This window comes from Leopardus geoffroyi, chromosome D4, assembly GCF_018350155.1.
Source record: "Leopardus geoffroyi isolate Oge1 chromosome D4, O.geoffroyi_Oge1_pat1.0, whole genome shotgun sequence".
Taxonomy (NCBI): Eukaryota; Metazoa; Chordata; class Mammalia; order Carnivora; family Felidae; genus Leopardus; species Leopardus geoffroyi.
This window is the reverse complement of record NC_059342.1, coordinates 88,488,544-88,505,859: the sequence shown is the minus strand read 5'-3', so window position 1 is coordinate 88,505,859 and position 17,316 is coordinate 88,488,544. Positions and strand designations below refer to the sequence as shown.

Below are 17,316 nucleotides of genomic sequence, written 5' to 3'. Positions count from 1 at the left end.
GAAACACAACATGTGTTGTAGCAACATGTGTCGGCCGTAACATGACAAATCGGAGATACTAAGAGTTGTTTATATCCAGATACATCAGTGAAGCATGAAATCGATCGGCCATTATCCACCAAAAAAATGAGCGACTTTTTACAAGTTATTGCGGAGGGGCGCCTGGGTGGCTCTGACGGTTAAGCATCTGACTTCGGCTCAGGTCACGATCTCACAGTTCGTGGGTTCGAGCCCCAGTTCGGGCTCCACGCTGACAGGGATTCTCTGTCTCCCTCTCTCCCTGCCCCTCCCTCTCTCTCTCTCAAAAGGAAATAAACGTTAAACAAATAATAAAAAAAATAAAAACCGAACCAAACTACCATCACACCTCCACCTAGGTTTGCCTTTGTCTTTTAAAAACCATCCTTGGTGGGGCGCCTGGGTGGCGCAGTCGGTTGAGCGTCTGACTTCAGCCAGGTCACGATCTCGCGGTCCGTGAGTTCGAGCCCCGCGTCGGGCTCTGGGCTGATGGCTCAGAGCCTGGAGCCTGTTTCCGATTCTGTGTCTCCCTCTCTCTCTGCCCTTCCCCCGTTCATGCTGTGTCTCTCTCTGTCCCAAAAATAAATAAACGTTGAAAAAAAAAAAAATTTAAAAACCATCCTTGGTTACCAGGACTCGTGGATGCTATTTTGTTTCTTTTTACGGACGTACGAAGAAGACATTTCATTAAATCAATTCTCTCTGTACCTGTCACTAGTCTTGAAATCGTGTTTGAGAACAGGGCTCTTAACTCTCTGGGGGCCAGGGACCCCTCTGGGAATCAGACGGAAAGCTACGGGACTGAGCCTGGGAGACAGGCACCGTCCCCGAACGCCGTGCGGGCAGCTTCCGGCCACACGGGTGTCTGACAGGGTTGGCTGTGTTTGGGGGCCAGCTCTTCGACACAGGGCGGGGACGAAAAGAGAGAGTTGCAGATGTGACAACTGCATTCTTACGCTTCTTTGAAAGGGAAAGGGAAAAAAAGAAACGTGTCATTCCATAGAGCGAGGGAGGCTGCATGTCACTTAACAAAACACTTCCCCAGCGCCACCAGCCTGGGCCAACGCCTGTGTCCCCTTGGGGACTCTCCTTCAGTCCCAGCTGCCTCCAGTCCCAGCTGCCTCCAGAGCCCCCCCCCCCCCCCCCCCCCCGCCCAGCACTGGCCTGGCGCCTAGTAGGTGCTAAACAAACGACTGAGTGAGTGAAGGGAGGAATGAATGAATGACTGCTCGCCCTGACACGGGGATCCCTTTCCCATTCAGCTTCTTGTTCTCTGAGACCCCCAAGCGAGACCCGAAGGCCCCAGGCTGCTGGGACTTTCCGAACTCACTGCTCTCAGTTGCCATGAACTTGGCCCTGTGGGAGGCTGGCCGCAACTCCCTGCATGCCCGTCCCTCCCTGTCCAGGGTACAGCGCTGCCCGCTGTCATGGGAAAGGCAGGGAACAGGGGTTAACGACGAAGCGTCACCCCCAGCGGCAATCAGCCCCGAGCCCCAGCTATCTCCGCGGCGCCCGTGATCTTTGCAAACAACCCCTCCCGTTGGCACCCCCGTCCCAGCACCCCCTGAGGATGACGTCTCTCCTCCTTGCTCTCCTCCCCCACCAGCCCCCGCTGTCTTCGGCTTTGGGGGGCTGCCCAGGCAAGAGCCGGCAGGATTGAGCCCCCACGGCCTGAGCCGCGGAGGTGGAAAGGGCTGGACCCAGACTCCACATACATACACCCAGCCCTGGGCCACCTGGGCCCAGTGTCTCTGCCCTCCGGAGCTTTAGTTTCTTGGGAAAATTTGGAAAATAGGAAATGCGAGAGAAAAAGCTACCGCAACCCACGATGCTGGCACCCAAGGTACCCACGCACCTACCACCAGCTTCCAGCCGGCTTCCCTCCCGTCTTGTGCTGTCCGTCAGGGCCTGGGGCCGGGCTGGGGGGAGGGGGGGGGGTGATGTGTGCCCTGCTGCCTCTCTGCTCTCCAAGGGGCTGCCATTTCACAATCATCTGGAAGGGCCCGGGACGCGCTGCGGTTTCTTAGCCCCCAGTGCGGTTCCTGATCGTTCACGGGGACAAATCATGCTCAGGGAACGGAGACGGTCGAGAGCAAGGGGCAGGGACCCAGGCTGGCCGTGGACCCTGACACTGGCCTCACCGCTCAGCCTCCGACCCCCTCCCTCCAAGTACAGATCGCGGCACAGCAGCGCAGGGCTGTGCAGAGTTGACCCCAAGGGCAGCGGGAGCCTGGTGCCGGCTGAGAGCCCAGAGGACGCTGGTCCGGGCACCCCGTTGCTGTGGCCTGGCCCGCGCTCCTGACAACCTGGGCCCGACCGGCGCCGAGGTCGAGTGCTACTCTCGGCTCTGTTTCCTCTCCTTGGCCGGCCCAGGGCCCATCACACAATCACTTTCGAGCCCTGGGCCTTGGGGCACCCGGCTGGCTCCGCGGGTGAAGCATGCGATTCTAGACCTCGGGGTTGTGAGTTCAAGTCCCATAATGGGCGTAGAGATTGCTTAAAAAATAAAATCTTGGGGGCGCCTGGGTGGCTCGGTCGGTTAAGCAGCCGACTTCGGCTCAGGTCATGATCTCACGGTCCATGAGTTCGAGCCCCGCGTCGGGCTCTGTGCTGACAGCTCGGAGCCCGGAGCCTGTTTCAGATTCTGTGTCTCCCTCTCTCTCTGCTCCTCCCCTGTTCATGCTCTGTCTCTCTCTGTCTCAAAGATAAATAAATGTTAAAAAAAAATTAAAAAATAAAAATAAAATGAAATCTTTAGGGGTGCCTGGGTGGCTCAGTCAGTTAAGCCTCTGATTCTCGGTTTCGGCTCAGGTCGTGATCTCACAGTTGTGAGATCGAGCCTCACATCAGGCTCTGTGCTGGGCCTGCTTGGGATTCTCTCTTTGCCCTTCCCCTGCTCATGTTCTCTTCCTGTCTCTCAAAATGAAGAAATAAACTTAAAAAAAAAAAAGTCTTAAAAAAAAAGCCTGGCCCTGGGTTCTCTCGCTGCATAGCGGCTGCTGAAAGTCCGCACAAAACAAGGTGATCCTGTACAATGCTGGAGAAACAGGGACTGGGTGGTCAGTGCGGGCCTCTCCAAAGAGACGCCAAGATCTCGGGGCAGAGGGAACAGCAAGGACGGCGGCTCTGAGGTAGGAATGAGTTTGGTGTGGCTGACGGACAGGAAATGGGGCAAATGCCCGGTGAGGCCGGGGGAGAAGGTGGGGTGAGAGACCCTGGGGAGCCCCAAGGGCCAGGGAAGGGGTTAGGGCTTTATTTCGAGTGCGGTGGGAGGCCCTAAGGGGCTTTAAGTGAGAGGGTGGGGTGTAGGGAGACAGACAGACAGACTGGAGGAAGCCGGAGCCGCTGTCCTGGCTGGATCCGTGCAGGCACTTTGCAGGTGGGACAGGAAGTGTCTGCGGTGGCCCTGTGGGTCTCTGCATGCCCCTCCCCCTGCTTCCCCACCCCCACCCAGACGGTCCAGCCCTAAACTGTTTGCTACCCCGGGTGGACTAGGCCTGGGAACCCCGTGTTTTCCCAGGGAGGGCAGGGTATCGGCACATTCGCCAGGTGTTAGTTAGGGGCCCTGAGAGCTGTTTGGAACAGGAAGGTGCTGGCTGGGGGCTTGGTGACAAAGGTCCTCTGAAGATGGACCAGGGCGCTGGGGATCCTACCTGTTTCCTGAGCAAAAGACAGAGGGAACAGTGGGCCACCCATGGCCCCAGCGAACCAGTGACGTTCAGGGCAATCGAGGGATAATAACATGCGTTCATTTTGTGTGCTCGCAACAAGGACACTGATGGCCCTGGGCACTGCAGGAGATGACCCAGAGCTCTGGGATCTGTGATCCATTACCAATGTCTGCTGTGGGCACGGGTGGAGAGAGTGGTGGCAGGAGTGTCCCTGTTTAACCATCCCTGGTCTAGCTTCGCCCCAAGGGATAGAGCCATTCTAGAACACAACAGTGGGGCGGGTAGTGGGCTGGCCCAGGAGGGCCAGAGAAAGGCACCGATTCACCTACCTCCTAACCTCGAAGGCGCCACCAAAATGAACCAAAGGACGTGTGTTCGAGGCCCACAGAACTTTCCGGCAAAGCAAGATCCGTTCTGGTCTTTGTAAGCTCTTTAGAGAGAACCCCCTTCTCACAGGGACTGGGTGTCACCAGGCCTCGGGCCCCAGTTCTGGCACGGGAGTCCCAAGAACTGCTCTCCACGGGCCAGCCTCCAGGGCTCTCTGTGCTTCCTCAAACACACGGAGCCTAAGCCCACTGAGCCTCTGTGCTTGCTAAGCCCTGTGCCTGGAACTCTCTCCCGTGGCCGAGCCCTTGTGCAGGGGGCAGCTGACACACCAGCTTGGCGAGTGAGCGAAAGTCATTCCGTCTGCCTGGGCCTCAGTTTCCCCGTCTTCATAACGAGCAGGGGGCCTTGAGTCTCCGGATTGCTCCGTGGGTTATACTTGGTGACGACGTCAGCATTATCACCAACACCGCTGACGGAGAGGAGGTTACGAGGCTCTGTTCCGGAGGTCTCACGTGAATCAGATCACCTCCTCTCTGCGGTATTCCTATAAAGCGTGACTATCATTACCCTCATTTTCCAGGCGGGGAAACTGAGGCACCGAGAAGCCCAGGAAGTTGTTCAAGGTTGCTCAAACAGAATGCGGGGCACGGGCACTCAAGCCCAGCGCCCTGGTTCTGGCGCCCACCTGCCCTGCGTTCCCGGGGGAAACACAGGTGTGAGCAGGGCAGGACCCCGGGGGCTCAGGGGCCTTGTCTAGGAAATGCCACGATGGCACACTCCTCTGGGTGACGGCGAGGAGGAAAATGAGGCCGCGTCTGAGAGCTTGCAGGGCACACAGGGGCGCCAGGGGACAGACCCCACCCTCCTCCCTGCCCGGCCCTTCTCTGCACCTCTGTTTCGTTTCCTCAGCTGCCATAAAGACGATAAACCGTGTCGGCCCCCAGGGCAGCTCCCAGGGGTCAAGAGCCATGTATGGGAAGCACACGGGGTGTGCTTCTTGGGGCCTGAGCACCCACTATGGCCAGGCTCTGGGGACACAGGCGTGAAGAGGGCAGGGCCAGCCTTCAGGGCCAGGAAAAGAGGCAGTGACTGCTACCTGCTGTGTCCCCGGCTGTGGTGGGGGCCCCGAAGCTAACCGGAGGGCCCAGGGGTTTCAGGGAGGAAGCCTTGAGGGTGGGGAGATAAGAACCAAGCAAAGAGGGGGAGGGGTGTCCCCAACAGGGGGGACAGCCCGAGCAAAGGTCAGGAAGCCCCAGAGGGCAAGGTGGGTTTGGGAACAGACAGCAATTCAGGCAGGCCAGAGGGCGAAAGGAGTTTGCAGTGAGACTGGAGGGGTCAACAGGGCCAGCCCAAACCAGTTCTCATACTCACATAGCCATGCCGGAGGCATGGACTTCACCTGAGCTCCAGGGAGGGCTTAGGCAAAAGCCCCTCTGGCTGCCAGGTGGGAAGGAGGGAGATTATGTACAGATGGGGGACCCCAGAAGGCTTCCTGGAGGAGGTGACTTAGGTGAGCTTTGGGAGAAGAGAGCTCAGAGAGCCTAGGAAGGTAGGCAAGAAGGGCGGGGAGTTCTAGAAGGGAGATAGGGGTAGACAAAGGCCCAGGAAGGAAGGGCAGGCGAGTTCTGGCAGGGAAAGCCTTGGAGATAAAGACCTAGAAGTAGGATCCTTTCTGGAACGCTCACCTGGGGAAGCAGGAAAGTGAAAATGAGGTCGGAGGCAGATCAGATCCACGCGTTGGTCCTCGGATGGGGGGGGGGGGGGCCGGGAGGGAGGTGGTGGCGGCTGTTCCCCCCACATCCGCTCCCCCTGTGGGAGCAGCCGGCCGGGCGTCCAGCGCGGGGCCGGCAGGGTTGGGCGGGTCAACCACAGCTCCCACCCTCTGCAGCCTGGGCTCAGGGACAGCGAGCTGTACGGAGGGGCCCCTGGGGGAGGCTGGCCCTGCACCGCACAGCTGCCCGGGAGCCTCACGGCCTGGCTGTGAATGGGGGGTGGGGGGGCGCATCTCTGGGCTCCCCCTGAACAGTGCACAGAAGACCACTGGCAGTGGCCATCGTCCCCTGCGCCCCGTGCTACGACCTTTGCAGGGAATGTCTTCGGAGTGCATTATCGTTCCCGCCATACACATGGGGAAACTGAGGCTCAGAGAGTCACCCTAGGTCACTCGGATAGGAAAGGCCAAGTCAGGATTCTCAAGTCCATTTCTAAACCGCCAGACTTTTCTGGAAGTTGTCCAAGCTCGCCTCGTCCCCTCCCTCACCGCCCCCCACCCCCTGCCCCGACCTCAGTTCCGCCTTAGTGTGTGACCTCCGCTGTCAGCTCCACGTTCCACAGGTGATAGACAACATGCCACTCCCCTCTCGCCAGCCCAGGCGGGCATCACTAAGCTGGCATTAGTCCCCCACTGGTATACTTTCCATTTGCTCCACTGCACACAGCCTCAGAATCCTTCTTAACCTGGCACTCTGGGCAGCCGCTACGGATTGATTAGAGCTGGCATCCAAGAGGACACCTATCTGCCATCCCTGGTCCAGTCTCACCCATCACTTTATAGAAGGGGTGACTGAACCCCGGAAATGGGAAGAGACTCGTCACGGCCACCAGCGATTTAGTGACAAAGCCAGGCCTGGGACCCAGCCTCCTGACTCGTTTCTGGTGAGCAGGGCCCCGTGGTCCTTAGAGATGCCGCAGAAAGCAAGGACTCACCAACGACCCCTCCCCGCCCCGAATCAAGTGGCTTTCCATCAGTCCCTTGGGAACAGAGGAATCCAACCCCTTGGGTGGTGGCTGAGCCACTCTCAGAAGCCCCTCCGCGGGCCCCTGTCCTGGGCAGCTAGACTGCCGTCCCATCAGGCCAACGCCAACGCCCCCAGGCCTCCCCGCCGACAGTTTGGGGAAAAGCAGTCACTCACCACTGCTGGACTTCCTTCTCGGTAACTGCAAGAGAAAAGAGAAGCAGCCTTTTAGCTCTGGGAGGTGTCTCAGGGGACGGGCTGCCCCGGGGGAGCCCCCTTCCTGCCCTCCCCAGCCCGCCCCGCGGCGCCCCTGCCCCCCATGGTGGGGCACCTGCTTGCCCCAGGGGTGACCAGTCCCAGTCAGGAGCTCCGTGTCCAGCCACCCCCGCGGGGGCCACCCTGGCCTATCCCTCCTGACGCCCACTGGGCATCCACGAGGACCGGCGAGAGCAGCCTCCCACATGCAGGGGTGCAGGAAGGAGCGTCACCCCCAGGCCAACATTTAAGATACGCCGTTCCCCGCCTCGCAGTCCTGGCACAGCGCAGCGGAGTCAGAGAGGGCACCCAGCTGCCCTGTCTGTGTACGGGAGGCGGGGGGATCCCAGGACCGAAAGGCTGAGCACCCCCTCCCCGCCCTCCCTCCTCGGCCTGCCCCTCCAGCTCCTGATAGCGGTCGGTCCCAGGTTCTTTTCCAGGCAGTACGAGAACAGCGCCCAGAATGAAAACCCGGGACAAGCCACATAATGTGGTCGAACATCCAGCCAAGCCCAAAGAGTCATTCTTTATTGAACCATGAAACAAACAAAAAAATCTTTTTTCTGAAAAGTACTACATTGGCTCGGGTTGGAGGCAAACCAGCGTTCTCCCTACAATCACTGAATGAGCACATCGAACCACCTCCAAGGCCGCACTCACTCTCCCTGGGGGTGGCCACGGGAGACTGCCTCCAGCAAGCCGTGCCTCAGTTTCCTCATTTGTAAAGCGGGAATAACAGTAACGGTAGCTGCCCGGGGAGCTATCCTGGGAATTCAATCAAAACCGGTGTGAGAGCTCCTGATTCCCTGGCACAGATGCTGACTCAGTCCAGGCTTGTGGAGGGAAGGAAGGAAGGAAGGAAGGAAGGAAGGAAGGAAGGAAGGAAGAAGGAGGGAAGGAAGGAAGGAAAGAAGGAAGGAAGGAAGAAGGAAGGAGGAAGGAGGGAAGGAAGGAAGGAAGGAAGGAAGGAAGGAAGGAAGGAAGGAAGAAGGGAGGGAAGGAAGGAGGGAAGGAAGGAGGGAGGGAAGGAAGGAAGCAAAGAAGGAAGGAAGGAAGGAGGAAGGAAGGAAGGAGGGAAGGAGGGAAGGAAGGAAGGAAGGAAAGAAGGAAGGAAGGAAGAAGGAAGGAAAGAAGGAAGGAAGGAAGGAAGAAGGGAGGGAAGGAAGGAGGGAAGGAAGGAGGGAGGGAAGGAAGGAAGCAAAGAAGGAAGGAAGGAAGGAGGGAAGGAGGGAAGGAAGGAAGGAAGGAAGAAGGAAGGAAGGAAGGAAGGAAAGAAGGAAGGAAGGAAGGAAGGAAGAAGGAAGGAAGGAAGGAGGGAAGGAGGGAAGGAAGGAAAGAAGGAAGGAAGGAAGGAAGGAAGGAAGGAAGAAGGGAGGGAAGGAAGGAGGGAAGGAAGGAGGGAGGGAAGGAAGGAAGCAAAGAAGGAAGGAAGGAAGGAGGAAGGAAGGAAGGAGGGAAGGAGGGAAGGAAGGAAGGAAGGAAAGAAGGAAGGAAGGAAGAAGGAAGGAAGGAAGGAAAGAAGGAAGGAAGGAAGGAAGGAAGGAAGGAAGGAAGGAAGAAGGAAGGAAGGAAGGAAGGAGGGAAGGAGGGAAGGAAGGAAGGAAGGAAAGAAGGAAGGAAGGAAGGAAGAAGGGAGGGAAGGAAGGAAGGAAGGAAGGAAGGAAGGAAGGAAGGAAGGAAAGAAGGAAGGAAGAAGGAAGGAAGGAAGGAAGGAGGAAGGAGGGAAGGAAGGAAGGAAGGAAGGAAGAAGGAAGGAAGGAAGGAGGAAGGAAGGAGGGAGGGAGGGAGGGAGGGAAAGAAGGAAGGAAGGAGGGAAGGAAGGAAGAAGGAAGGAAGGAAGGAAGGAGGGAGGGAGGGAAAGAAGGAAGGAAGGAGGGAAGGAAGGAAGGGACAGACAGCAGACAGGAAAGTGGGTGTTAGGGGGAGGTCAGCTGAGAAAAGGAACTGCGATCTCTTCCCAGGGAAAAGGGAAGGGAGGCCCAAGGGGGTGTCCCTGAATTGCTGTGGCTGATTGGACACGAGGAGGCCGCTTTCCAAAAGCCGCTCCAAGGGAGCCTGTACGAAGTGCCAGATACCAAGGGGCCACTGGGAGCCCGGCTCTGTGCCAGGGCCAGCCTCTGTGCTTTGGCTCAGCTGCCCTGACCACAGCGCCGAGGGAAGACAGCATGACTCTGCCCTGGCGCCAGATGGGGAAACTGAGGCACGAAGGGGCCAGGACCTGAAGTGATGGGGTGAGGGTCTGAACTCGGGCGTGTGGCTCGGCCGCCTGCCCCACAGCCTGGAATCGGGTGGTCAGACTCCCGGGGAAGCCTGGAGGCCGCTGCCAGAGCCCTCCCCCCACAAGCCCAAATCCCAGGCGCCCGTCCCCGAGCAGACAGCTAGTGCATGGAAGGCATGACAAGGGCGGGAGGTGCCGATTACCTGGACAGGCCAGACCCGGTGTTAGAGAATGCAATTTTCCAAGAGAGTTCGGGCAGAGGGTGGAAGGAGGGAAGGGGGTCAGGCAGGGGAGGGGGGTGGAGAGGGAAGCAGACCTTGGTCGAACCCGAGCTGAGCTGTCCTGGACTGCCATGCACGCCTGGTGGGGGGGGGGGGGGGCGGCAGGGGCGGGGAGGGGATGATGTGCAAAGCCCAAACCCGGAGAGACACAGGAAACCCACCAAGGCACAGGCGGGAGCTTACGGGTCCGCGCTCTGGAGCCAGACGAGACCGCCTGGGTTCAAATCCAATGCCACAGCTTTCTAGCCCTGTGTCTTTTCGGGGGGGGGGAGTACTTCCTCTCTCTGGGCCTCAATTCCCTCATCTGTAAAACGGGCCGTTGCAAAGACTTAACTGGCTTGGTGTTCTTTACCTGCACGAGAATCCCGCAGGCAGGTGGTGGTTCCATTTTCCCCGAACAAGGCTGAGGTTCGAGACAAGTCCGCGTACTTGGCCTGAAGTCACCCAAGGCCACCTTGCCAGGAAAGGGCAGGGCCGCGACGGCCTTCGGAGCCCGGGATGAGCGCACAATGGGGATGGGTGCCGACGAGCTGCCTGACCTCGTGTGACCTCACAAGGTGTGGCCTCGGCATCACATGACAGAAACGGCAGGAGCCGGGTCGCAGACCCAGCGCTGGCCTCTGGCCTCACAAGGCCCGAGGAGGCTCCCCTGGAATATCCCTTATCTCAGAAGTCCCCGCCCCCCCGCACCCCCCCCCCCCCCCCCCCCCGTCGCCCCTGTCTCCAGGATGTAGCAGCTATGGTGGGGGAGGGGCAGAGTTAGCTGCCCCTCCCCCATCAGAATGGTCCTCAACACAGAACACTGGCTGTCGGGCAGGCAGCCAAGCCCCAGGGGATGCGAGCTGGGGGGCTTGGGGCGATGGGCCCTGCTGATGCTTTAAGGAGCCAATTAACCTTTAGGGAACAGAGGAAGCCACGAGGTGTCCCCTTGGCACCATGGAGGGTCTTGAGTGGGGCGGGCATCAGGCAGCCCTCGGGGCGCCCAGCCACCTGCCCCCGGCCCCTCCACCAGGGTCAGGAGTCCTGGAGGTGACCAGGGTGAACCTCACTGTTCAGGCGAGGACGCTGGGCTGGGCACCCGAGGGAGGGACCCAAGGCCACGGCCAGAAGGAGGCACGGCCCAGGTCCGCCCAATGCCGAGACCACTCTGTCTGGGTTTCCGGGAGCTCAGCCGTCCCGGCACCACCTTCTCGAGTCCTCCCTAACCACCTGTCTGATGATTCACTCGGGACGTTTCTCTAACTCAGCTCACTCATCTGCCTCATCTAGTCTCAGCCTCAGCACTAACAGCCGTAAAATTACCCGTGACGTGTGCTGGTCGTATCTTTTCTAATACACAACAAAAGTATCACCATGAAGATGACGGTCCTTGATCAAACCTGGCCTCGCCAATGGGGAAACGCGCCGACAGCATGTGTCCCCCACCCCCACCCCCCGATCTGGTGCTGTGGAAGGACGTGGTGCCCACGGAGTTCTCCTGCCAGAAACAGTCAACCTATTAGGCTATTAGACTCTAATAGACTATTAGAATAGTCTAATCATGAGGACATCAGCAGACAAATCCAGAAGGCGGGACAAGTCTACAAGACAGCTGGCCGGGACACTTGAATAAGTCGGCCGCTGTGAAAGGTAAAACAAGGCAGGGGATTGTTCCAGAAAAAGAGACAAGGCCGTCAAATGCAACTCGCAAAGCCTGGATCGGGTCCTGGATCTGGCGTTAAAGACCAGCAATAGCAAACCTTATTCGGAGCGCTGGGGAAACTCCACTGGTGGGGGCGGGGGGGGGGGGGATTAGATGCCCTGATAGACTCGCAGCCGATCTTCTTAGGAGTGACACCCAGGTTATGTGGGAGAATGTCCCTTTTCATCGCAGATGTGCCCTGAAGGATCTAGAGGATACCGGCAGCTTCTTGGACGAGGTTCAGAAACACACACACACACACAGAAAGAGAAGCCAACCCTGGCAAAAACGTCGACACCGGCAAATCTAGATGAAGGACACACAGGTGCTCGCTGCGCTGTCATCTCAATTGCTTCTCTTGATTTTTCAAAATAAAAAGTTGGGGCGGCGGGCGGGGGAGAGATTTTTAGAGCCCTCAGGTCCACAGCCTGGGTGCGCAACCCCACCCACAGCGCCAGAAGGGCCGGGGGTCCTGGAGCTCTGACTACCACAGACACGGGGAGGGTGGGAGGAGGGGGGTGGGGGGACATCACGGGGTCCCCCTGCTCCACGCCCCACCCAGATACCAGAGCGACATTCCCAGGCTCGTTTCTTTCCCCCCGGGGAACCTGCATCCAAGTGAGAAATGAACAGGCGTCGCTCACACCCCACGTGTAACGGGCGGGTCCGTGCTCAAGGCTGGAGTTCAGGGCTCAGGGCCCAGCAGGAAGGAAGGCTGTCCTCAGGGCTATCTGCCCCGGGACCACTGCCTCCAAGCCCCTTTAACCATTCTCCCGCCTCCTGGCTCTTGCGCGTGCTGTCCCTCTGCCCAGGACACTCGTCCTCACCTCTTTCACCTCGGTAGCCCTATGTACCTTTCTGGTCCCCTCTGGGATGCCCCTTTCCTACAGAGCCCTCCCGCCTGCCACGGCCCCCTCTGAAACGCCCCGATCCGGGGCAATCCCTGCTTGCCACGCGGTCTGTCTGACCGCCCGGGGCCAAGTCGGCGAGGGGGACAGCGGTGAAGTGGCGAGGTCCACAGAAAGGGCTCTGGGGTCGGCTCGGCCAGCACTCCAGGCCAGGGCTTTGCTTGTGTGGCCTTGAACAATGACTCCACACCTTGGAGCTTTGGTTTGCTCATCTGAAAATGGGACAAGTGACAGCCTCTGTCTTATCAGAGGAGGGTGTCCTTAAAGCACGTGGCATGATGTCTGCCATCTAGCAGATGTTCAACAGAAGCACTGTTTTCTCCTCTACCCGGCTGGATGCCAAGCCCTCAGAGACCGAGGCATACCCTAGCATCGCCCTCGGCACCCGGCCCAGCCTCCTGCACACCGGAGGCAGAGAACAAACCCCGGGTGATTTCCCACCGTCACCGAGCCACCTGGCTGCATTTGGGACACATCCTACAATATGTGTCTCACGAACAGGTTTACCTTCACGAAACCTGTGACCGGCTTTGGCCCACTTTGAAAACGAGCTGTCTTTCTCCAGCTCGCTCTTGCCGGCAGGCCGGGGGCGGAGGGGGTGAGGGGCGGGGAGCCCGGACTCGATAGGAAACCAGTATTGACAACCCCAAGGCTGAGGCGTTGGGAGGCTCAGGGTCAGCGTCCTGTCTTGGCCGTTTGTAGGCTGTGTTGTTCTGAACAGGTTACTTAACCTCTCTGAGCCTCTGACGCCTCATCTGAAAGATGGGGTTTACACAAACTCCTACTCGACACGGCCGCTGGGAGGGCTTCTTAAAAGGTGGATAGAAAACTCCCCACTTAGGGGCGCCTGGCTGGCTCGGTCAGTGGAGCATGTGACTCTTGACCTCGGGGTTGTAAGTTTGAGCCCCACGTAGGGTATAGAGACAACTTAAAAAGAAAAATCTTAAAAGAAAACAAGAGAAAGAAAAGTCCCAGCCTAGAGAGGGCAGAGAGCCAGGAGGAGAGGGGCTGGGTGTCCCCTCCACTCCCCTCCCCTCCCACGGACCTCCCTGAGAAGGGGGTGCGGCGGGGAGAAGGCCTGTGGGTGGCTCAATGGCCCCGAGTGGGGAGGGGCCCAGCCCCTGCCCGCTGCCCAGCTCTCCCCCAAGCTGGCTCACTGCCACTAAGCCCGCACGCCTTGCAGCAGGGGTGCAGACAGAGCCCTCTCCTTGCCACACCCAGCAGGAAGAGCAGGAACAGGCCCCCCCCCGCCCCGCCCCGGCTCCCGAGGCGTCTCCCTGCACCTCCTCCCCCTGCACGAAGCTCTTGTCTGCCAGGAATGAACGCGAGAGAGCCGGTCCCTGGAGCCCAGGATAAATGTTGAGTCTGATTTTGATTTCCCTAAAGCAAAATACCTCTCAGCTGATTGAGGCTCAGCTCAAACACGGTGGGAACGGAAAGCAGGGGCTGGCGGCCCCCACAGAGGCGCTGGAGGGATGGCAGGCGGACCACGCTCCCCTGGGTCCCTTCGGCCACCATCCTGTGACCGCCCCAGGCTCTGTTTTCTTCTCCAGGGACAGAGGCTGGATCAAGGGCCAGGGTCACCCGCACCTCCCACCTCCAGGGCAGCCAGAAGGCCTCTCTGGTTCGATTCACGCAAAAAAGAGGAAATGGGGAAATTCGGGCCTGGCCACCGGCAGCCCCTTGTCACTAAATCTGACACTCCGTCCGTCCTGACGCCTCTGAGCACTCGGACAAACAGAGCGCTCAGAAGTGAAGGGCAGCTTCCAGAAGCGCGGCTTCCTGCCCACGGGCCCCCGGCCTCTCCTTTGCTCCACCTCCGAGTCCCGGGGTCCGTCTGAGCCCCTTCTTCACACGGCTCTCCGGGGGCACAGCTTGTGCACCCCGCACCCCCCTCTAGCTCAGCCCCTGTCTACGCTCCTCACGGTGGTCCAGGGGCCCCTCACGCTCCACGTGGCCCATAAGGACCCGCACCTCCCCCTGGACCTCCCCTTCCTGGGGACACCCCTCTTCCAGCTCTACCTGGCAGAAAACACGGGACCACCCGCAATTGGCCACACACACGCAGGTGGGGAGACAAGAAAGAGTTAAACGCTTGGGAGTCGCCCTCCCTGGGGTCCGGCCACACCCGAGGGCAGGGTGAGCAGACACCCACATTCCCCAAGCGTCCGGGTGCCTCAACTCCCCCCCTCCCCGCAGCCCCAAGTCATTTCCCACCACCCCTGCGCTCAGACGACAGCGTGGAAATACACTCGTGTTCCTGCGGGGGCAGGGGACTCGGCCGCCCTCAGCCACTCAGTCTCCAGAGACCTCCAGTCCCCGGCTTCCGCACCCCACGGAGTGACCCGCAGGCAGTAAGCCAATGACGGCGGACCCCACAGGCCCCGTGTCCCGGGGAGAAGGCTGTGGACACCCACCAGGAGCGTGACGGAAATGGGAGGGGGGCACATGCCCGGGGCCAGACGACCCGGGCCAGGTCCCGGAGGCACGGTGCTAGGTGCCCTTGGCCGGGGGGTGGGGGGGCGGCGGGGGTAGCTCATCTGTAAGAGGGGGCTGCCTCGGAGATCAGCTATAAGCCGACAACACGCACAGGTCACTGGTGCTGACCCTCACTCCACGCCTCCTCCAGGCGGGGGAGACAGACCGCCAGCCCCCCGCCTGCCCCTCTCCTGGCTTCCATAAATGCCCAGCTGGAGGGAGCCAGCCTGAGTTCATCAGAAAGGCGCCTGGCCTCCCGCCCAGAATTCCAGGGCATTCCAGGCTGAGCCGGAAGCCCCTCTAGCTGACCCAGAAGGAGCAAGTTTCCCCGGAGCCCTGGGCCCCCCGCCTTCCCCCCCACCCCCAGCCCGCCCCTCTGGGTCCCCTCTCCCCACTGGTGGCGGGGTGACAGTGACGGACGCCCAGCCTCCTCTGCATTATCCCCACCCGCGTGGGCTGGGGCCCACAGCCCCCTGCGGGGACGAGTTCACACCGGACCCTGGACCTTCGGTGCCGGCTCACCTGCGGGGACCCACGGGCATCCGCAGGCCCACCGCGGCCAGATCTGTGAGCTGTCTAGCCCCAGACCAAGCCCTTTGCGCCCAGGATTTTGTAAAGCCTCACAAAGCTCCAGGGGTCACAGCTCTGGCCAGCACTAGGTGAGTCGCCCCCCCTTCTGGGCCCTCCCCCTCCCCCCGCTGCTGGGGCCGCCTCTGGCTGACCTGCCCGTAGCCCTAGCAAGGAGGTTGTCCCCCACCACGGGCCTCGCGCAGACAGGCCCGCCACACTCTAGCGGCTGTGTGACCTCCACCAACGGCCTCCCCTCTCTGAGCCTTGGTCCCCCCTCCCTCATGGAACCGCCGTTAGAGCCAAAAAAGAGGGTGCAGGCCAAAAGCACCGGGCGCAGCACGTGACGAGGGACACGGGGACACGGACCGTCACGATGACGGCCATGGTATCAGAAAAAGACGTCAGGGGTCTCACTGCCGTGGGGGCAGCGGCAGAAGATGCAGCAGGACCGATGGGACCCAGACAGAGAGGAGCCAAGCCCTCAAGGGAACCGAGGTGTGGGAGGAGAGGCTGCTCGGGGCCGCTCAAATCCCAGCTCAGATGCCCCTGTTCCCTCCCGGCTCTTCGGGATCCTCCCGAGCCCCAGGTGGCTCCGGCTCCGGCTCAGTTGGCTGAGCCCTCCCGCTGCAACAGGCCCCGTGCTGACACGTGGGGGTCCCTGCCGGCCCACCGAGCTGGTGAAGAAACTGAGGCTTCACAGAAGCAAAGGCAGTCGCCCAAGGTCACAGTCAGTGGCGGAGGGGTAGAGGCGGGCGCCCAGGTCCCTCCAGCTTGGTCGCCCGCGCGCTCTAAGAGGCTTCAGCCTGGAGACGGTTGACCCCAGGGAGGGGGCCACCCGCTGAGGCCAGCACTCACCGAGCACCCGCGGCGGGCCAGGCACGGGGTGCATGGAGTGTGAGCTCCACGGTCCTGCAGGGAGCAGGGGCTCCCGACCGTCACAGCGGCCCGTGCCGCTCCCTCCCCTGAGAACCAGGCTCCCTCCCGGCTCCACCTTTCTCCTGGGCACTGAGACCCTCCCCACATTTAGATCCTCCAGATAAAGCTCAGTTTGTGTCACGCCTCTGTTTTCTCGTCTGACAAACGGGGTGAGAATGTTTGCTCCAACCGGCTCACGCGGGGTGAAAGTGCTTGGTCCCCGGAGCAGGGCCACCTGCCAGAGGCGTCCAGGGGCTCCCCGAAGGCACCCTCGCCAGAGCCTCTGAGGGCAGCCACCAAAAGCAAGGTGTGGCTCAAATCTTACGTTCCACGGGCACCTGGGTGGTTCAGTCGGTTAAGCGTCCGACTTCGGCTCAGGTCACGATCTCGAGGTTCGTGGGTTCGAGCCCCGCGTCGGGCTCTGTGCTGACGGCTCGGAGCCTGGAGCCTGCTCCGGATTCTGTGTCTCCCTCTCTCTCTCTCCGCCCCTCCCCTGCTGGTGCTCTGTCTCTGTCTCTCAAAAAAATAAACATTAAAAAAAAACAAATCTTACTTTCCAGCTCAGCTATTTCCACAAGGTCTGCCTTCTGCGTCATCATTTATAAATAGTTATTTTACCCTAAAAATAAAGTCATAAAATATATCAATTTCTATATAAGTTAAATAACTCCCCCTCCCCCCACAAATTGTGAAAACTGCAGGAAGATGTACTTTGTCTCGTGCGGAACGTCTCCATTTGTTAGCATTTACCGCGAACCCGCCCGCACTAAATACCTGGCAGGCATTAAACACAAGCGGTGCCCGGACGACGCCGCCCGACAAGGACTTCGTACCCCCCTGCTACAGATCAGGAGACTGAGGCACAAACAGCTGAAGCCACCTGCCCAAGGACCAAAGTCAGTCTGCCGGGAGGCTGGGACCAGAAGCAGGGTCCGCGTGACTCCCCGAACTTGACAGCTTTGCAAACATCTCACAAATGCCTTCGGGGGGTCCCCTTCTTCACTTCCCGCCTGACTCCTGAACTGCATCATCTGGTGCTCCTCAAAAGAGGCCCCGAGTCCTCGGCTTCTCTGACTCCCCACCCGGGCTGGGAAGCAAAGGTCCTCGAAATCTGCTGATCTATTAACAGCTCGCTTTGGCTGAGCGATCCAGACCAAGGCCCGCTCGCAGCCACCAACCCCAGCTCCCCTGCGTTCCAGCCGGGTGACCTCAGACACGTCAGTTAACCTCTCTGAGCGTCGGTTTCCTCGTCAGGAGAC

General features: G+C 60.0%; 1 protein-coding gene across 1 annotated transcript in view; it reads right to left on the bottom strand.

Moving 5' to 3' along the window:
- Positions 1-17,316, bottom strand: part of NCS1 (neuronal calcium sensor 1) — a 51,980-nt gene that overhangs the window by 20,774 nt on the left and 13,890 nt on the right. Inside the window, exon 2 of the mRNA XM_045469899.1 lies at positions 6,929-6,953. Within this exon, the coding sequence (XP_045325855.1) occupies positions 6,929-6,953 (25 nt within the window). The remainder of the gene's footprint in view (positions 1-6,928; positions 6,954-17,316) is intronic.